Below are 23,276 nucleotides of genomic sequence, written 5' to 3'. Positions count from 1 at the left end.
CAGGAATGCAGACAATTTAAAAGGTGATTTTGGTGAAAAGGCTAACGTAAAACATCTTTGCTGTTTGTTTTTGTGAAAATATTTTATGGAGAAATAATTAGTTTGTGCTCTGACTTTTAAAATATTCTAGGATATGGTTTCATGGAAAGAAAAGAATAATGAGGGATAAAAATTTTCTTTGGGGTGGTGTCCAACAAAATAGAGATTTAAACCAGGCTGACCTACAGATGAAAGGAGTGTATTTTGCAGGGAAAGTCATTAAAAACACCTTATTACACGTTGTAAAGTCCAATAGCAGAGGGAATTGTGACTCATTTAAACTCTAACAAATGACGAATCCATGTAAGTGGTCTCACAGGCACTTTATAATCAATCATAGTCAATGAATCTGTGAGTAAGTGGTACACCAGCCAAAGAACAAAGAATGAATGGAGTCTTTTAGGCTAATTTGGATATAACACAATGTTTAAATAAGTGTTATGAAGCTTAGAGAAAAACAACTAGTATAAACCATACTTTATCCTTCTGAAATAGGTAGGAAATTGGGCCAAATAAAACCCATAACTGCTGGGCTTTGTTTAGCAATGTGATGATGCTAAAATAAACTCTGAGCCAGCCTCAATGTTATGCCAGATAATAATCATAAAAGTCCAAATTTGTCACCATTTTATTAACGATGTTTTAACCAAATGGCAGGTAAAATGAATTAAAAATAATAATCCAATTTAAACTGCATTTATTTGTGTTCACCTCAAACATATTCAATTATACTTCGAAGGATTCACTTACCACCTAATAAACAGATGTTAAAAATCCTACTATGTGCAAGGCACTGTGCCGGGAGATGCAGAAAAAACACTAAGTCAAGTCAACTACCTTTTACAACACAGAGAACAAAGAATATGGCAAACAAAGAAAACTGTATCTAAAAGTTCTTTAGAATCCATAAATTCCTACTTAAAAGAATAACATTGATAAGAGTAATACCAGTCCATGTGCTCTACAGAGTGCATATACTTTCACATACATTATCAATATATGGTTTCCAGAATCCTGCCTGAGATAGAGGTAAGAGACAGGTGTCCTTATCCACAACAACAGTAGGAAGATTAGACATGAACTCTCAGCTTACAGTCTAAATCTTGCCCATTAAAACAGCCTATGCTGCCTCTCTTTACGGACCTGGATTTTATTTTCATGATGCTGACATTCAAATATGGAAGTAGGATTAGCATGCAGTACCATCTAAAACATGTGGTTTGTTACAATTTATTTGATATTTAAACAAGCAGATAGAACAATACACGAGCAACCCTCGGCAAAAAAGGAATTCTTACAAGAGGGTAACTTCTCCTCTTCAGAATAACAAACAGGTGGTGATTCAAGAGATGTCAAATTTTCCTGAGAGAACACAGACTAGTTCTTACACTATTTAATTTTTTGTTTTTTATCTTTTGTTCCTAAGATGCTAATAAAGTGGTGGCACCTTCATTTTATGTTTTTAAAGCCACACACTTCTTATTCTGAGTTACCAAGTAACTGAGCTGCCAATCATACTCTTTGTAACATGAGCTACAAGAACTTGGCTTTGAAAATAAAGGCTTTTCAACCATCAGTGTGCCTATGGGAGGTTCTCCATATAACTATCAGATGCTATTTTTTGTTTGTTTTGTTTATCTTTGGGTTTAATATAAAGTGTAAAAGAAAGGTTGTCACTTAAAGAGCAATTAAATTTTAAAAAGAAATGATTCATCATTCCTGATCTCCTTTGTAATGGAAATTACAGCAAGTATATACTATGTCGCACACATAATGTCTTAAAGATATTATTCACGTGAATCCTGACTCTAATGGTAGTAAAGTCTAATTTTATTTCACTTTAGAAAGCTATACCATAATATAGTAGAGAAAGAGCTCCTGTGAAGAATTGATTTGCAGTTGAAAAATTATGAAAAGAAACCTTCAGGGTTTTCAAAAGGAAAGTCACATTAATTAGCCTTTGAAATTGGTGTTTTTTAATAAGGAAAGTGGCAAGAGTTTTGTGGGGAAACTAAACCCATTTATTATTTTTGAAATCTCTCAAAAATGGATACTATCAAAATTTTTATTTTAAAATATAATATTACCTAACTTTATAATTTTGCACTTCCAAATCAAGTATGTTACAAATATCTCTATGAAACAAAATAACCAGTAAAAATGAATAAAGAAAAGATAAATGCCAGAGCAATGCAAGGGGGAGACTCTTGTTTCAGTAAACGTTGTTTATTAAAGACCTAATTTAATATCAATGAAATTAATTCCAGTATAGAAGGGCAAATTAAAAAGTAAAGTACGTATATCAAATATCGTTAAGCACTTTATCTAATTTTCAATAATCTCACGTTCTGTTGGAAATAAATTAACTTTCTAATAATGCAAATGTTGAACTGTGGAAAATGGTGCATGCTGTATTCCTCATTTAATACGACTGAAAATGCATACTAATTACCATATTAAAGACTGACTAATTTAAAAGTAAAGAAACGTGTTTAATTTTTATTAACTCAGTGTTTTCCAAACTTATTTGGTCATAAAATTCATTTTTAGCAAAAAATACTTTAACATTTGTCTCCTGGAATATAGTTTCAATGGAATGAAGATCATTTCTTAGAAGATATTTCTGTAGTTCAAATTTATCTTCCTGTTAGTACTCAATTTTAACCTTTTTTTCCCCAAATAAAAACCATTGGAAATACATTCAAAGGAGAGAATATAGCATCTTCTTCAGAATCCATAATTGGTCTTTTGAGTTAACAATAACAGATTCACCCCTGATACCCCATCACCACTGTCACCACTACTGGCCCCAGCAGTTTTAACAATCTTAGGATCACCAAGGTGGTACACTGAAGAGAGTTCAGGCTGACTTGTATAATCTTAGTTAATGCATCTTATAGTCATCACGATATTTGCCATCATAACGCCTGAGCGCATCATGGTGCATGTCAAAGCCTATATCTCAAGTCCAGCTCACATAAATTTTTTAAAAGTTCCCATTCCTATTGCAACACAATTCCCAGCTCTCTCCCAATAACATAAGACTCATCTCGAATAATAAACAGTGGAGCATTATATCAAGAGAGGTGAAAAGGATAAATTATAGTGTTTAAATTCTGGAGTCGTTTCTGTTGATTTTAATCACCTTTTGGTGAGATTCAGTTATGGTGCTAATTCGCATTGGACAAATCCTCTCCAAATCAAGCTGGTCCTTGTTTCTCTGCTCCAAGGTAACTGTAAATATTAGGTTGAAACACATGAAATTGCCAATATTTGGCCATTACCGACACACATAGATCCCATATTGCAAATATAGGGATGGTAAGGAGCATCACATCTAATTATATCTTAATCAAAAAGACTCAATGTTTAAGATAAAAGGAAAGCAGGATATCATGAAGGGCCTTACAGGAGAGAATGCAGCAAAACTGGTGAAGTGAGTTTGTACTTAAAAATCAGCATCCAGTACACTTCACCTCAGTTCTGAACATTATAGGGGAATTTTTTTCTTTTAATGAAGAAGTTTACCACCAAGTTTTACATGCTACAAATGAAAAACAAAAGAAAACGACAACAAAATCTTTCAAAACAGTGTTTTTGAAAACAGTGAAACCTAGACACCTACTGTGAATTGATGCTCATTAACTATTGGCCAACTTCTAAAATCCTAGATGTGGAATCAAATTTCTCAGCAACCAAGCACTGGTGAATTTATTGTAGTAACTCTTGAAAATACTCATTCTTTTTGAAATGTCAGCTTAGATTAGAGATTAGTTTTAACTCTTTAAAAACTTTATGCAAGTCCTACTTCAGAAAGAAAATTTGGAGGCACAAAAGTACATGGTTTTTGCTTTAAAGTAATTTTTAATCAAGATGACATATCTAAAAGTAGTATCACAATGAGAAATTCAATATGAAATCAAAGTTGAGTCTACCACATACATTCAAAATTATGAACAAGTAGACATGCTTCATTATAGAAGTTGTTATACACTATTTCAACTATCACAGAACTGAGATTAAATAAAGAACTTTTTAATAAATAGATCAAAATGCACAGTTGTAAGATATAGATACCTAGTTTCTTTCCTTGGAAATTCCTTGACCAATCTACTTTACCAAGCATGAAGGATTTCTGACAGTGGCATGGAAAATAGAACTTTTTAAGGACATGACTCTTAATTTTGCTTTTTTCCAATTCTAGCCAACAGCCATTCCACCTCCCCTTCTTTCTTGATTACAGAGACCCATTTTATTCCCTTTTCCACAGGTGAGCCTTAGGGACGAAGTCTTGACTAATTAAGCCAATTACTGAAAGTATGCCATCTACCTTACAAGTGATGGTTTCAGGAAAGAGTCTGTGGCAATCCTTTAGAAAGCCCTGAGAGGAAATCTATGTAAACATATGATGGATATGATGCTGAAGCAATGGCAGCCATCTTGAATATTTCCACATGAGAGAAAAAAATCTGAAGAGAATAGAGTAAAGAGATAAAAAGAACCTGAGTTCTTGATGACATTGTGAAGATACTGAATTATCCAACCATGGAAATTCTTTTTCTTTTAATTCAAGTATAGTTGACATACAATATTATATTGGTTTCAGGTGTAAAACATAGTGATTCGACATTTATATACATTATGAAATGATCACCATGACAAATCTAGTAACCATCTGTCACCAAAGTTATTACAATATCATTGACTATATTCCCTATGCTGTACATTACATCCTTGCGTCTTATTTATTTTATAACTAGAAATTTGTATCTCTTAATCCCCTTTACCTGTTTTGCCCATCTCCCCACCCACCTCCCCTCTGGCAACCACCAACTTGTTCTTTGTATCTATGAGTTTGTTTCTGTTTTGTTTGTTTGTTTGTTTTGCTTTTTAGATTCCACATATAAGTGAAATCACACAGGATTTGCCTTTCTCTTATTTCACTTAGCATGATATCCTCTAGGTCCATCCATGTTGTTGCAATTGGCAAGATTTCATTCTTTTTTATGTCTGAGTAATATTTCATTATATATACATATATTTCATTATATATACATATATGTCTATATAGATACACACACATACACACACACAAACACTTATATATACACAGACACACACATACCACATCTTCTTTATCCATTCATCTACTGATGTACACTTAGGTTGCTTCCACATCCTTGCTATTGTAAATAATGCTGCAATGAACAGAAGGGTGCATATATCTTTTCAAAATAGTGTTTTCATTTTCTTCAGATAAATACCCACAAGTGGAATTGTGTAGTTCAATTTTTACTCTCTTGAGGAACCTCCATACTCTTTTCTATAGTGGCTGCACCAGTTTACATTCTCCTCAGCAGTGTATGAGGGGTTCCCTTTTCTCCACATCCTTGCCAACACTTGTTATTTGTTGTCTTTTTGATAATAGCCATCCTGACATGTGTGAGGTGGTATCTCATTGTGGTTTTGATTTGCATTTCCCTGATGATTAGTGATGTTGAGCACCTTTTCACCTGTCTGTTGGTCATCTGTATGTCTTTGTTGGAAAAACGTCTATTCGGGTCCTCTGCCCATCTTTCAATAAGATTCTTTGTTTGATATTGAGTTGTATGAGTTCTTTATTTTTGTGGATAGTAACCCTTTATCAGATATGTCATTTGCAAATATCTTCTCCCATTCAGTAGGTTGCCTTTTCATTTTGTTGATGGTTTCCTTCACTGTGCAAAAGCTTTTTAGTTTGATGTAGTCCCATTTGTTTATTTTTGCTTTTGTTGCCTTTGTCTGAGGAAACAGATCCAAAAAAAAAGTATTGCTAAGGCCGACGTCAAAGAGCTTACTGCCTATGTTTTCTTCTAGGAGTTTTATGGTTTCAGGTCTTACATTTAAGTCTTTAACCTATTTTGAGTTTATTTTTGTATATGGTGTAAGAAAGTGGTCCAGTTTCATTCTTTTGCATGTAGCTGTCCAGTTTTCCCAACACCATTTATTGAAGAGACTGTCTCTTCCTCATTGTATATTCTTGCCTCTTTTGTCATAGATTAATTGACCACATAAGAGTGGGTTTCATTTCTGGGCTCTCTATTCTGTTCCACTGATCTATGTGTCTGTTTTTGTGCCAGTACCATGCAGTTTTGATTACTCTAGCTTTGTAGCATAGTTTGAAATCAGAAGCGTGATACTTCCAGCTTTGTTCTTCTTTCTCAATATTGCTTTGGCTATTTGGGATCTTTTGTGGTTCCACACAAATTTGAGGATTATTTGTTCTAGTTCTGTGAAAAATGCCATTGGTATTTTGATATGGATTACACTGAATCTGTAGATTGCTTTGGGTAGTATGGACATTTAAACAATACTAATTTTTCCAAGCCATGAGCTCAGTATATCTTTCCATTTATTTGTGTTGTCTTCAATTTCTCTCATTAATGTTTTATAGTCTTCAGAGTATAAGCCTTTCACCTCCTTTAACTATAGAAAGTCTTTTTGTTCAAACTTGCTATGCGAGATAATAAACTCCTTATTGTCATCTATAATTGAGTCTTTGTTACTAGCAGCTGAAATCATCACAACTGGAAAACAAGCTAACGACTATCTTTAGACAACAATCTTGAAAATGCATGCCACAGAGCACAGTGTTAACCAGGGAAAACCATGTAGATAATTAAAGAGAACTATTTCCTAACTATATGAACAGTTTACTACAGCCCCATTTAGTATATGACTACAACATGCTCAATATTAGTTTGAGCACTTTCATATATTTTGAAACGTGTCAAAAATAGGGTAAAAACACTTTTAAAGTATATTACGTACATGTTCCATCAGTAAAACAATATGCAGCATGCATAAATTATATTCACTGATTAAATTATTTAAAAAAAATTATGGGATTCCTTTTAGTTGCAAGACACTGAATGAACTAGGTGCTATAAGGGATCACCACTTTCAAGAAGCTAACAACCCAATGCATGTAACAACCTAATCCATCTTCATAGTGGATTAAAATACATGCCTAATAATAATATAAAAAAGAAATAAGTAAAGAATAAATTAACAGAGATTGTGAATTTTAATAAACAAAGTAGATCAGTTGAAAATACTTAGGCTGGAGCACAGAAAGCTAACAGGGTTGAAATTATAGAAAAGAACATAAGAAACATGTCATACACGGTGAAAACTCTAACACATGGAAAAGTCTAACACAAGTGTAATTGGATTCCTAGAAAGAGAGAAGAGAAACAACAGGATAGAATCAATATTTGAAAAACTACTGGCCAATAATTTTCTAAAACTGACAAAAGATGTCAAGCCACCAATTCAAGAAGCTCTGTGAACCTCAAGCAGGATAAACACAAAGAAAACCACACTTACGTACATCAGAGAAAAGCTACTAAACACCAAAGCCATAGAGTAAAATCAGCAAGAATAAAAAGACATTAACTTCATAGGAGCAGCAATATAACTAAGAGCTGACTCCTTAATAGGAACAAAAGAAGGCAGAAGACAATGGAGAGGCATCTTCAAAGTGCTCAAAGAAAACAACTGTCAACCAAGAAATCTATACCAGCAAAAATTCCTTTCAAAGCTGAAGGCTTTCACAAAAACCAAAACAAAGAGAATTTGTCAAAAGGTGATGTGCATGAAGAGAAATATTAAAGGGATTCTCTAGGTTAAAGAAAAATAACCCTGAATAAAAACACATAATGCAAAAGGAATAAAGAACAAAGTAAAAGGTAAAGATGTGGATAAACATAAATAAATATTGACTTTTCAAAACTACAGTAATAATGCTTTATGAAATCTAAAACATATGGAAAATTTAAATATATGTTACAATAACGCAAAAAGGTGATGGGGTTAAGTGGAGTTAAAGTGTCCTAAAGTCTAGCATTATCCAGGAAGTATGAAAGTTAAATTTATATTAGACTGTAACAGGTCACGGATGTATGTTGCCATCTCTAGGGTAACCACAAAAACAAAAATATAAGAATGCATAATCAACAAGTTAATAAAGACAGAAGGTTGGAATAATGAACATAAAAACAACTAGTATCTTAGTAGATCTAACCTAAGTATATAAGTACATGAACTACAAATGGACAAAACACTCCAATTAAAACAGAAAGATAAACAGACTGGATTTAAAAAATAACTATATGTTGCTAACAAAAGAAGATTTTAAATATATGAAGGTTGAATGGAAAAAGATGAAAAAATTAAACCATGTATACACCAAGGAAAAGAAAAGTTGGTATAACTATACTATTATCAGATAAAGAGAATTTTAAGGAAAGAGGCAAGGTTGGTCATAACGAGAGCTATTTCACAATGATAAGAATAAGTCAATTCACCAGAAAGATATAACAATTCTAAATGTATAGCCACCAAATAACATATAAATAGCATATAGTATAAGTCTATATTTAAAACTATAAGTCTATATTTTTTTAAATGGCTATATGGACATTTGGTAGTATTATTTACTATTTATTTAGCACCTCTTTATGCGAGATTTTTTTAAACTCAGAGTTTTAAATTTTATTTATTTTTATTTTTTTCCCCCAAAGCCCCAGTAGATAGTTGTATGTCATAGCTGCACATCCTTCTAGTTGCTGTATGTGGGACACGACCTCAGCATGGCTGGAGAAGCGGTGCATCGGTGCACGCCTGAGATCCGAACCCGGGCGGCCAGCAGCGGAGCGCACGCACTTAACCGCTAAGCCACGGGGCCGGCCAACCCAAGATTTTTAATCAAGGACTGAGTATAAATCACTGTTCACCTGCCTTATTTGCTTTGCCATCAACTCATAAGAGAACCTCCAACAGAGATATGAACATTTCCATTTATCTTAATGGTGCTTTAAAGTCACCAAGCTATATCTTTTCCTAGTTGAATGTGTGCCCACTCCATTAAGTAAGAAGAAAAGGAGTCCATATATTCCACCCTTCCTCTTTTAGGAGCTTTAAATTATTTTATAAAAATGAAGGCATTAAATATACTTGGATTTTAAATACAAAGTCATACTCATAGAACTCTAAGATTTTAATAAATTAGAGTGTTGAACTTTAGCACAGGAAGGGCTCTCAGAGATGAGCTCTGTGGTCATACTGCCTGGGTTAGAACCTCAGCTCTGTAACTAACTAGCTGTGTTATCCGGGGTGAGTTCTCTAATTTTTCTGTGCCTCAGTTCTCTCAGCTGTAAAATGCTGATAATAATAGTATATACTTCATAGGATTGTTGTTAGATGTAAATGAAACAATGCATCTAAAAAACCTAGAATAGACTCGGGCACCCACATAAGTGCTTAAATAACTGTGAGTCTGTAGTAGTTGTGGTGGTGGTGATGATGTTACTAGTAATAGTGGTAATGGAACTACAACAGAACAATAACAGTAATAGTAATAGTAAAAAAAGAGGAGGAGGAGGAAGTGGGGGAGGGGGAGAAGTGGTAGTAGTTACCATCATCGTAGTAGCAGAATTAGAATTAGAAGAAGTAGTTGTAACAGTCATCATCGTCAGAATAAGCATCATCTTCCAGGGGTCACACACTCAAATGCTTCCAGAAATCATGCAAGTGATATCAATGAGTGAAGTGAGCCAGACCTAAGATAAAAGGGAGTATTGAGGACCACAGAAAACCAGGGAACCTATGCCCTGTTTAAATGCATTCAAACTTATTGTTTGAAACACTGATGTCACCAAAGGAAAAACAAAGTATGTGACCTAAATCATATCAAGGATCAACAGTTTACAACCTCTGATTTAGTCCAAGTTCTTCATGTAAATTGAAAAAGAATCTGGCTGTTACTATGGCTAACCACTGCACTTGAAAAGAAGCGTCGCCAGCAGCACCCTAAGTTCTTTTTGTTCAGTCATTCCTCAAATTATAACCCTCCCTCTCTCCTCCCAAAACCTGAGGGTCACTAGGTATATGTTTGCAGCTACTATTTCTCAGCATTGCTGAGTTTTACCACAAGGCTTGGATTTGGCACTGAGGGTCTACTTGTAACTGTTCTCTTTCACAACATCATGCATTCAGACTCTGCTTAGCAAGCCTGCTGATATCCATCCTTCACACATCCCCAGGCCCTCAGAGCTAAGCCGCAGCTAGCATCATGTCAATGCTGGTGGGCTGGCGACATTCCAAAACCTCATCACTGGTAACCTCCTCTATCCTTTTGATCTTAAATATGGCTTATAGGTGATGTTGATGAAATGGCTCAAGGAACCAGATGGGCTGTTTGCAGTAGAGATCCCTGTCACAATCACAGAGAGTCAAGAATCCTACATATTACATTAAAGACACTCAGCTGATTTAGAGATTGTTGCTGCATTATAACCACCTTTAGTCTCAAATGGGTCATGATCTGCAATTTTTACAGAGCCAGTGAAAATGCGTAGTTTCATTTTATTAGGACAAATTGATAAATGATCCAGGCTTTCTTAAGTCTGTTTTACTACCACGAATCCAAAAATCAGTGCAACACCTTTTGCATTTCTTAGGTATAAACAGTCAGTTACAACCACAATCATCTACACCCACCTAAAGATCTCATGACCTGACATTAACAGCTTCATAAAGACTTGGTACTACAATTTGATTTTTCACAATACTATAAAGCTACTATAGAACCACAGAATCAGCCTGAGATGGAACTTTTCAGAACACCAAGACCAATGTGTTAAATAGAAATATAATGTGAGTCACATATAGAATTTTAAATTTACTATTAGCCACATTTTAAAAAGTAAAAAAAGAAACAAATGAATATCAATAATATAATTATTTTAACTAAATATATCCAAGATAATTATTTCAAGATTTAATTAAGATAAAAATTTATCAGAGACATATCATATTCTTTTTTCATACTAAGTTTTTGAAATCCGATGTGTAGTTTATACATAGAGCACATTTCAATTGGGACTAGCAACATTTCCCATGTTCAACAGCCTCATGGAGCTAGAGGGTACTTTACTGAACAGCGTAGCACTAGACAGACCTCCAGTCTGATGTACTGACTGATGGTGATTCAGCTTCTGCTCCAATGCTATTTTCTCTTCTTCTCATCTCATCTTATTTAGTCTAAGCTTCAGTTTCCTTTAACAAGTCTTATTCCATCATTTCTGGTTTAAACACCATTCTCCTAGGTCAATGATTCTGAATCTTTTTTGGAAAATGATCCTCATTGAAAATATAACAAAAATTTGGATCCTTGCTCCAGAAAAATGTACATTTGCATTGTTATGGGTTGAATTGTATCCCTCAAAAAAGATATTTTGAGGTCCTAATCCCTAGTACCTAAGAACGTGACCTTATTTGGAGACAGAGTATTTACAGAGGTAATCAAGTAATGAGGTTATTTTTGTGGACCCTAATCCAATATGATAGGTGTCCTCATAAAAAGGGGAAATTTGGACACAGATACACACAGAGGGAAGATGATGTGAAGAGATGTAAGGAGAAGATGGCCATCTACAAGCCAAGAAGAAAGGCCTGGAATAGATCCCTCCCTCACGGCCCTCAGAAGGAATCAACCCCGCTGACATCTTAACTTCGGACTTCTAGCCTCCAGAACTATAGACAATATATTTCTGTTGTTTAAGCCACCCAGTTTGTGGTAATTTGTTATAGCAGTCCTAGCAAACTAATATATGCATATATACATATAATTTTACATATCATTCCAAAGGGCTCAAAGATCCCCCCCACTAAACACTCTATAAGCACCAGATGTTAAGAACTCATTTTGAGATAGAATGGACCAAATTAAATAGCATGTATGTAATATTTCTGTCAACTATTAACATTAATTATATCAACCAACATTTGTCCTAAGTCCATTCTCAGATCAGTCCTCTTACCACAACAATGGCAAAAATACCATTTTTTAAACCATCCTCAGAATTCCTGCAAGTCACTGCATGTTCTGAGGTTTAATATTATTCTCATGAGTTCATGCTACACTTTGAGAATATATCCGTGATTATATCATCCTCTCGCCATATTTAGTACATGTCCTCTTAAATCAGGGACACACAGAGACTGTCCTGGGGAAATACTTGTTTTCTTTAGATACTCTCCCTTGTCTCATCTCATTCATATACAAGTCAAAACCATCTAAAGAAGGATTTCTCACATGGATTGCATGGAATAATAACATCGATTGAAAAAGTTCCTATGGTCTTATAATTTTGAGAAATATTTCACAGTACATTCCACCCTTCATCACTGTACACATTAGCATATTAAAGATTGAGAAATTATGCAGAAAAGAAAAAAAATGTTTAAGTTAAATAAGTGACTGCATAATTTTTTCTCATATATGTAATACCCATTGAAATACCATGTAGACGACTACTTACGTCAAGTCACCAGAATCTGTAAAATTCTAGTCACAGATGCTTGGAGCAAGATCGTACAAATATAGCCATGTAGCAGGCTAACTTCAGGTTAGTAGATCCATTGGCCCAACCCACTTAACTGCTGCCAAGGTCATTACTTACTTCCACCAACAATACTGCTGGATGTGGGTATCACCCTCCACAGCCAACTGAGTGAGCCCTTTTTGGTCCAGGGCCAGGCATAACAGTTGCCAGTACCCATGACCTCCCAGGTCCTGATAGAACTTCCATATTGACCAAGCTCAGGGAGCTGGGGGTGGGGGGAGGGGGTGAACAACAAAGGGGACAGTCCTAAGCAAGAATTCCACAGACTTCCAGCTCTTACCTGAATTTATCAATTTTTCAAGTATAAACATTTCTCATATTGCTGTTTGCCTTTTGCCAATTTCCATGGCACTAAAATGTTTGTTGGTTTCTTTTTTGTCTACAAAATCTAAATTTCAGATTTCTAGTTACTTTTTAGGGAGAGGATTTGCCAACCTTCTCATTCATCCACAGCCAGAGACAAATATTCTTAACAGAATTACTTTTTGTCTCTCCAAGAACATATAAAGATGTAGTAATAGTTGCCCAGGAGGTCATATCAAAGTAATATTTTAATAGGGGGGTATAGGGAAATTAACATAGATTTGCTAACAACCTTTGGTACATCTGAGAGTTACCAGGTAAATAAATACCAAGCCAAAATCTGAAGCAATTAATATACAGAGGGAGTGAGATAAGCCAGATAGAGAAAGACAAATACTGTATGATATCACTTACATGTGGAATCTAAAAAAGCCAAACTCATAAAAATGGAGAGTAGAATGATGAGTACCAGTGGCAGGGGCAAGGGGGGTAGGGGAATTGGGGAGATGTTGTTTAAGGATACAAACGTGCAACTAGTAGATAAATAAGTCCTGGAGATCTAATGCACAGTACAGTGATTATAGTCGACAACACTGTATTATAAACTTCAAAGTTGCTAGGAGAATAGATCTTAATTGTTCTCACCACAAAAAAGAAATGATAAATATGTGATTGATAGAGGTGTTAGCTAATGCCATATAGCAACATATAAATGTATCAAATCAACATGTTGTACACCTTAAACTTATACAATGTTATATGTCAATTATATTCTCAGTAAAAAAAATTTACAGAGGGATGACCTCAAAAGAAATACGTGCATTCTGGAATTTTCTCCACAAGCTAGATATCATAAAGTCTTATTTGTTTAATCTGATGATGTTGACTATCTTTCTAGAGAATTTACGTACAAATAGGATCTCTCCTTTTTTTAGGAGAAAAAGTGTTCTCATTATTCTATTACATCATTGGCAATTTCCCTAGTGTTAGGAAATTCTAAGGGTTTTTACAATTTCTCAAAATGAGATGTGCAAATGTGGTTATTTTATTGTTATAAAAGGCAAATATTTTCTCATTCTTTTCTCTTGTATGACCAACAGTAACATACTTAACCTTTCCAGACCTCTGTGCCCTCTTCTGAAAAATGATGGGCTTGAACTAGAAGATCTAGAACCATCTGAGATCTAGATTTCTGAAGTTGACAGTCATTCCTCAGCAATGCTGCTAACGTGTAAAAGCCTACAATTGCTAGGAAATACACCCAAAATGCTTTTCCAGTTTTGTGATAGGTTTTACTAAATCAAGCTTTTATTTAGAATTTAGAAATAAATGTGTCTACGATAAACAAGTTGGATAAGATGAAGGGCATAATCTGTGATTCTAAAGCTGAATTTCTGAGTAATCTCTTTGGCAGGACATGCTGTTATCCCCTCTGTGAGTAGACATTCACTGTTCGAAGCAACAAGCTCTTTGATACTTAGAAATTTTGGATTCTGTTCTATTTTTAAAAGCTACTATATCAGTATTCATCAACTGTTTGACATAGCCATTCATTTATTCTCAAAAAGGCTATTCTATAATCACACTTCCTTCCAGGAAGCCCACCAACTAAGTAGAAGCCTAAATTACTGATAGCAGTTATACAGGGACCTTCCTGTTGGTTAAGAAGCAGGACTAATTAAACTAGTGTGCTAAATCTCGGGCTAATAATTACACATAAAGGCGGAAAGGAAGCTTATTTTCTTTGTTTTTAGTGGTTGTGCACCTTTAACATGAAGCTAAGAAGGGTGAAATATTCTAGAATATGTATATTTTGTATTTGTACTTTTAGTAAGGCTGATTTAATTGGTCTCTACTTGTAAGAAATACTGTCAATTTCTATTAATAGAAATAAATATAATTTTAAAATATTGATCATTTTTTAAAATAATTTTAAAATAATAATTAATGAGGGATTAAAACAATCCCTCTTGTGATGGCTAATTAGGAGTCAATTAAGCATAAGCTTTCAAAATGCTTCACAAGAAAGATCCTATTTCTATGAAAGAAATCCAATTTTTCCAATAAATATTCACACACATTTTGAGTTATGTTAAGTGTAAGAAATGTTTTGCAATAAAGGCTAAAATTCTTAGAATATTCATATACATTTAAAAATTGCTTTCACATATAATTCTACTGTTGTTACAGTATCAAAATGGTTATGAAACCATATAAAAACTGCATAACTATGATTATTTTTTAGGTTATATCAGATATTGTTGGTGCAATTGAGAGGCCACTTGAATGCACTGCTAGAAGTTCTGGCACTCAGACGCCATACTAATTACACTTCTATCTCTGTGTATTTTGGTGAGGTTCTGTTATTCAGTGGACCTAGTTCAACTTGAAGTTTCTCCACTGCCACGGACAGCAGGTGTTACCTTGATTTGTGTTCAAAGAAAAAGAGGGTTTCCTGTAGAGAAGGTTGTTTTACCTAACAAGTAATAACCTAACAAGTTTCCACTGAATTAAAAAATAAAAACAAAAGCAAAACTTTGGAGGTAGGAGGAGTCCAGACCAACCGGGAAATCCTTAAAGCCACAAGGAGTGAATACAAACAAGATGGGACTAAAAGTGACCCATCCTCCTTTGTAATCCAGGATTTGAGCTATAACACAGCAACTAGTTTATCTATCATAATCTTAATCTGAAACAAAGTGCAATACCTACGAACTCTAACCCTAGGGCCTTAGTATGCAGTCATTGTTTAGGAAATAAAATCTGTAATACCATTGCTACCCATCTAGAAATTCTGGAAGTTCAGACACACAGAAAGTAAATCTTGCTACAGAAAAATACAAAATGTAGTTGTGGGGTGGTATAGACTGTGATGTTCAAGTTTCAGAATACTTTGGAGATCTCCTTTTAGCTAATAAACTATAATGAATATTTTAAAGGTTTTTCATATTATATGGTGTAGTACATAAAAGCACCATGTCATTCATTAGATTGGACTACTTATCAATAATTTCCTCAACAATCCTAATGATAGGGGGAAAATTGAAAACTTTGGAGAAAAAAGGTAAGAAAAAAGATTGCTTATTCATAAAAATTTTACCTATCAGTTTCCTGCAAACTATAATATCCCTACCCTACTTCTGGATATATGTATAAAAATAAACAGACCTTTTCCTTGAATGAATATTGTGAAATGACTAAATGATCTCAGTCTTGCTAAAACCCCTTTTATCATGCAGGAATGGGGAAATAATGTGAAGAACTCAAGAAGAAATGTGGTGATTTTAATAATTAATGATGAAAATACATTTACATGATAAAAATTACTACCAAGTTATACATGTAGTCATTTAAAGAAATGGCTTTCTGAAAGACAGAGTAAATGTATTAAATCCCATCGATTTCTTTTCCTCTTGTTTTTATTGTAGAGAAAGTGCTCATGAACCTGCAATATCTAAAATCAATTCACATATTTACTTGTACTCTGAGAATAAGTAATTTATTATCAAGATGGCAAAATAAGTGCAAGAAGAAATTCTCACTGCTCTGCCCAAAACACATAGTAATAATACATAAAATACCAAAAGACAAAGCTGTGATTTAAAAAGAAAAAGATCCCACGGACTAAGAATGTATTTTGTCCTCGTAAAAGAAGGAACTATGGAATCTGGTAAACTATAAGGAGGCTCATTTTATTGTTTAACAACACTTTCCTCAGATTTATGGAATGTAGTTCTTAATTCAATAACAAGCATTTGAGAGCTGAGGTTCATTTCTTTTATAGCAAACTTCAGTTTTCTGAATATTTCTTACTGAGGGAGAAGGAAAAGTATAGTTAAAACTTCTAATATAAATGATCTTAATTCTTGACATCAAAAACTTGCCAAAAACAAGTTAAATGCAAAAAAAAAAAAAAAATTAGAATGAGAGACCTATGCATCAAATATGTAGTGAACTAGATATGAGTTAAAGAAAATATGCCATGTAAAACGCAGAAAAAGTATGCAATGAACTCAACATTTTTTGAAGAGAAGAGAAATTCTGCCAAATTTAAAATAGTACAATTATAGCTTAAAGCTTTGCTTAAAAGAGAATGAACACACAAAGGACCCCATTCTCATACAGCCATATTAACTACGTATTTCTCTTCAACAGTAATATTCATCTACTTCAAAGCCTGGTGAGATAATCTGAATAAGGAATAAAATCAAAGGCCATTGTATTTAGCAAAGATTCTGAATATTTAAGTTAGAAAAAGTACAGATTCTCTTTGTGAGCTTTTGATTACATTTTATTAAAGAATGATTTCATTTTAAATGGTTCACTAATGTAAAACAAGCATAGCCTCCAAATGAAAAGAAATTTAACTGACGTGCAAAAGTGTGTGTGTATGTGTGTGATCCAATTCGAATCTAATTAGAATCAGATTAATCAATCAACTAATTTAATCAACATCAGTAAGTTTCCATGACCGCAATTAAACACCTTCCTATGTCTTTGTCCATTTATTCCACCTCCTTTCCTGTCATGAGGAGAAGTGCCCATGCTCCCAGCTAAATGAATCCTGCCACTTTTCCATTTGATCCTATCTTCCCTTACCTACTCAGAGACAGTATTCCAGCAATTCTTACCTCTGTCTGCTGCCTGGACATTTTTTCATCTCTCTCCTTATTTATTCCCATCAGTACACAAACATGGTATCATTTCTCTCATCTGAGAAAAAAACCCTCTCAACCCCATTCCCCCATCTCCAGCTGCTGCCCTGGGTCTTCCTTTTTCTTTACAGTGAGACTTGTTACAAGTGTTGCTTAGACTGGCTGTCTCTTCTCCAATTCTCTCCTCTCATTCTTTTTGAACCTCTTACTCTCTTCTACTCCCGATCATTCCACTGAAAATGTTTTCTTAAGATCCCCACAATAACATTTGTGTTGCTAAATCCATCAGTGAGTCCTCAATTCTCATCTTCCTTAACAAATTTGCAGCACTCAGCTCAGCTGATCACTGTTTCCTCCTTGAAATACTTTCTTGACTGGCCTTCCAGGATACCCTGCTTTACAGTATTTGCCTGCTGGCTCCTGGATGCCCCCTCTCAGTGTTGTTTGCTGGTCTCCTCATCTTCCTGACCTCTACACATTCAAGTGTACCAGGGCCGGATTCTGGGACCACTTCTTTCCTATCTTCTCTAACTCTAAAACTCCCTTGATATCTCAGCCAGCTTTAAATGTCATCTTTCCTTACATCTTCCACAGGAAACCCTCCCCCAAACTTCAAATTTGTATATCGAACTCCCTATTCAATATCGCACAATTAATGTTTCTAAAACTGAGTTCTTAACCTTCTTTTGCAGTCTCCCCAACTCCATTAAGACAACGGCATGCCTTCAGTAGTTCAGTCCAAAAAACTTACCATTCTTGGTATCTGTCTCTTTGTCATGACCCACACCCACCTCACCAGCAAATCCTGCTCCTCTAAACATATCTAGCACCTGCCTGCTGTTTATCACCCTCACTGCTATCACTCTGGCCTAAGCTACTCTCCGCCTTCACTCATTGTTGTACTAGTTTTCCATTTCTTCTATCTTCTTCTACGATTATCATCCTGTACTCTATTCTCAACACAACTGCCAGATTAGTCCTGTTAAAACTTAAGTCAGATCATGTCACTTGACTGTTTAACACCCTTCAACGGTTTCCAATATGACTCAAGGTAAAAGCTGAAATCCTTGCAATGGCCTATAAGGCCCTACACATGATCTGGCTTCTCTCTAACCTTATCTCCTAATTCTCCCTAATCTTCATCTTTCCAGTTTATCCATACCGCCCTCTGGGGTATTGCTTGAATACATCCAGCAATCTCCCATCTCAGGGCCTTTATACTTAACTGCTTTTTCTGCCCAGCATGCTCTTCCCATAGATGGACCTGTCAACTTTTCACCAATGCCTTTTCTGGTGCCCTGGCTAAAATCACAACCCTCATCCCTATTCCCACCCTGACATTTTCTATCATCTTTCCCTGGTTTATTTTTCTCTTTAGCACTTATCACTACCGAACATACTTTATATTTAATTTATTCATCTTCTTATTGTCTGTTTCTCTGACTAGAATTAAAACTCCACGAAAACAGACATTTTTGTGTTTTGCTCTCTACTGCACAGAAAAGTTCCTGGCACATAATAGACACTTAAAAACATATCTGCTGAGTAAATGAATCAAACATTTATTTTGAGAATATTGGGCCTACATCAGAACCATCTAAGTATAAGATGAGTTCAGGGGCTCCTACCTCTAGGAAATCTATAAAACTCTAGAAAATAATCCATGGGTTTGAAAACCTGCTGGTTACTTGATCTGAGGGATTGAGTAAGGCTCACTTTAAACTAAACTGCCATCTCCCTTCTCGTCTTCTGTCCCATCTCACTCTATGGCAATCTCTTTTCTGAATAGTAAGAAAAGGCCTCAAACTTAGTATAATCTAAAGCTTTTAGATCAGCCTGCTCCACTGCCCCACCCATAGCTCCAGCTAGATAAGATCCCAAATGTTAAAAGCATCCAGCTTCAAGCTGGCAATATTTAGGATGGAGGCATATCTTGCTTATTCCTTATGCACCCACATTTAACAAGGACTACTATACCTTGGTGTATGTGTGCATGCTTGCTTGTTGATGCTCTAATGAGTTGCTGCATTTTATAATAAATATTAATTTTTAATATTAAGTATTTGAGGTTCTAGACTGAAAACCCTAAAGAATTTTTGTAGAAAAAAATTTTCTGATAACATCTTTCATTATGGTTTATTATCATTACGGTAATAAGCCCAAGAGAGATATTCAACAAAGGAAATAACCGTATTTCTCTCACCTGGAGCTAACCCAGAGGGATCAGGCAAGTTTTCACTCTCCTCATCAGTACTTTCACCATAGGCTGCGTCTCTGTCAGCAGTCACTTCAGAACATGTTGTAGTTTCCCTAGAAACAGAGAAAGGTAGAATTACAAATTATTGGCTCACTCCTGACTAGGTATCAAATTCACCAGTAAGTAATTATAGAAAATATCCCTGGAAAAAGATTCTAGTTAAACAAACATATATTGAAATATATATGATTTAGATGAAACCACTTTAAAGACTATATGTTAACTCTCTTAAGAACAAGTTTCTCTTTTATCTAAAAATTTAAATGTGTTTTAGTGCTAACTATACTTAATTCTTATATCAGTTTCTTATCACTTACTATTCTTCTATCAAAATACTATTCTACCAAATTTTCTTCTGTGGGTCACAGAGTGTTCAACATTTTACTGACCTCAAAGCAATTCTGCCTTTCATTTAATCTCCCCAAATTCCTGAGATGAGTACCTTTAATCTTGTTATGAAGATAAAGTAAGGCACAGAGAGTTTAAAGGACTTGCCCAAAGTCACGCACTAATAGATATCAGTGGCAGACCAGAACATCTGACATCAAATGTTATATTCTTTATATCATGCCATTGGTAAACCTGTGCTCTCTCTCAGATTCAGGGCAATAAATCCAAACCTATATCCACTAATGCCTAAAATAATTATAATTGTCCAAAGCCATACCAAGCATAAGTCACCTATAACTCTTCCTTAAAAATCAAGTACATCTAACCTCAGAGCCACTTGATTATAAAGTGAACCACTGCTTAGATATCAAGATTACAAATGTGCATCCAACGCTGTAGTTTTGTAGAAGAGGAAAGTTTGTAATTAATATATTTTAGTGATATCTAAGAATTAAACAACTAATACTTAGACAAACCTGATGCCAGTTTTATGATTTAAATATAGGTGACAGTTGGGCAAACGTGGAGAGATCACACTGAGAACTCTTCGGCCCACTGCATCCCTGTCTAACAGCCAGAGCATCCAACCCCAGACTATCAAGTGGTATCATGTTACTAGAAAGTTGGGACCTAACTTTCATTAAGTTTGGGAAGAAATTCCACTTAAATTTATGCATCTGTCATTCAAAAACAGAAAGGTAAAAATACCTTTCATGCTCGATGTTCTTTTCCAGTTCTTGAACTTCATTTAACAATTTATGTAAGCTTCTGATCTTTGCTTTCTTCTCATTCAGCACCAGAATAAACCGTTTATAAAGATCAGTCTCCACAGCTTCCTTAGCACTCACACATTTTTCAAATCTGAAATGTATATGAACAAATAAATAAATCACACAGTTTTTCTTAGTGTTAATATTACTCAGTCTAACACTGAAGATAATTTCAAGAAAACTTTTCAAGAAAAATACAATCAAAAATCATTTTTATGTGTTTTTGCTGATTTAAAGTTTTACATAGATAAACAAATAATTAGAGCTTATTAGAAGTTATTAATGTTAGTAACCTATGTACTGAGATAAGAATCAAAATTGGAAACTGATACAAAAAAAGCCAAAAAAATTTAAATGCCTGAATGTAATAATTTATTCACATCTATGGTTTATTTCCAAAAGAATATTTTTGTGGGAGAAATTTCAAGCAAAAGTAACTGGAGCCTATGTTTCCTGTACTTTCTTAATAATAGCAACAGTGATCTTGTTTTGTGATTAGGTGATTTATCTAATCTGTTGCCCTAAGTAGATTATGAACTGCTCCATAGCAAAAACATGACTTACCCAGTTATATCCTTATAACCCAGCGCCATACACACACACACACACACACACACACACACACACACACACACATGCATATATCTACCAAATGAAAGTATCCAACTTAAAATTTCCAAGATGAGATTAATGAAACAGCAAATGTGAAACACTACATCAGATATATAATACAGAACATAAAATTCTCTATCATTTATAATCCTTCCTAAAATGCTCAAATGAGTTAACAAGGGATTGTATTAATTTTAATCTCCCAGATATATATACATATAAAGAAAGCAAAACTAGCAGAGGTGCATATACTTAATACGTGCATACACCCTGAATAAACTACTATTTTAAAGACTCAAATATAAATTATTTCATGTACAATATTCTTTTAAATGTAGTCTAGTTCTGCCTAGTTTTGTTTTTTTTTTTTTCTGTGAGGAAGATCAGCCCTGAGCTAACATCCATGCCAATCCTCCTCTTTTTGCTGAAGAAGACCAGCCCTAAGCTAACATCTATTGCCAATCCTCCTCCTTTTTTTCCCTTTTTCTCCCCAAAGCCCCAGTAGATAGTTGTATGTCATAGTTGCACATCATTCTAGTTGCTGTATGTGGGACACCGCCTCAGCATGGCCGGACAAGCAGTGCATTGGTGCGCGCCCGGGATCCGAACCTGGGCCACCAGTAGCGGAGTGCGCGCACTTAACTCCTAAGCCACAGGGCTGGCCCCCCCTAATTTTCTATTTACCATACTGTTTATTTATACTTCTGTTGTTCTAGACAGGTATCCTAGTATTTTAATTTTATATATATAATTTATAATATTTTTTCAGTTTAATAATTAGAAAACTGTCAAAATTTTATACTTTTGATATATATGCTTTTGTGCTTTCAACAACCTACCTATCTAGAGATGCAGAGATGTAGGGCCTCTCATGGGATGAAAAGGAACATATGGCAATATATTTTCTGGGACCAATTATAGCCCCCTAATAGCATAGTCGTTGCAAAGCTGTGAAAACTGCATAAGGGCGGAGAGAATATGTGTTCTTTGGTCGCTTTATCCTCAATGCCTAGCACGGTATTTGGCCTTTGACAGATGTTTAGTAGCAATTTATTAGATAAATGAATAAAGTGAGTGAGTTAATATGGACATCTTACAAGGAAATGGAAAACTAGTGATTCTGAATATTAAATTTCATTCATTTAATAGCTATTCACCATTGTAACAGTGATATTTTTCATCTTTGGCTTCTAAAAAAATTGCTGTAAATATTAATATAAAAGTACTCCTTTCATCAAACAAAGCTCTCTAAGAAAGAAGTACACCAAAAGGTGTGGGGAAAAAAAAAAACAGCCAAAGTTGAAGAGGAGCTGCCAATATTGACGGCTTATTTTAAGCAGGGTCATGTCACTGCATTTATATTTCCGATGCAAAGTGTTGTGTAAACATTATAAACATCTTTGTGTACTATTTTCTAATTAACACAATGACAAAAGTTTTTTAAAGATGAATAGAACATACATACCACTAAAATACCTGAGTATATAATAAAATACTTTAAACATATGCAAAGTAAAAACCAATATATAAAAATGTACAATAAAAATCTTGTATAATGTTATAATTTATTATACCAAATTTTAGGAATAGTAACCAATTAGTAATTTATCTGATTTAAATGCATATTTAATTTCCATGGAAATCACTTCAATAATTCTTGACTGACAAATTATGTGTACTTATTAACTATCAAGCAAATTTCTAAAACTTTATTAAAATTAACATTTGATATAACATGAATTAAAAATGAAAATAGGAATCAAAATGAAATACTGTTAATCTAAATAACTAATGTCACAGC

General features: G+C 34.4%; 1 protein-coding gene across 6 annotated transcripts in view; it reads right to left on the bottom strand.

Moving 5' to 3' along the window:
• Window positions 1-23,276, bottom strand: part of XRCC4 (X-ray repair cross complementing 4) — a 232,211-nt gene that overhangs the window by 113,819 nt on the left and 95,116 nt on the right. For all 6 annotated transcript variants that reach the window (XM_058525411.1, XM_058525367.1, XM_058525208.1 and 3 more), the window contains 2 exons: window positions 20,802-20,954; window positions 19,650-19,756 (listed from right to left, as the gene is read on the bottom strand). In XM_058525411.1, the coding sequence (XP_058381394.1) occupies window positions 19,650-19,756; window positions 20,802-20,954 (260 nt within the window). The remainder of the gene's footprint in view (window positions 1-19,649; window positions 19,757-20,801; window positions 20,955-23,276) is intronic.

This window comes from Diceros bicornis, chromosome 1 (genome assembly GCF_020826845.1).
Source record: "Diceros bicornis minor isolate mBicDic1 chromosome 1, mDicBic1.mat.cur, whole genome shotgun sequence".
In the NCBI taxonomy this organism is placed as follows: domain Eukaryota; kingdom Metazoa; phylum Chordata; class Mammalia; order Perissodactyla; family Rhinocerotidae; genus Diceros; species Diceros bicornis.
Note: the sequence above shows the minus strand (reverse complement) of the source record. Positions and strands in the feature narration are given on the sequence as shown.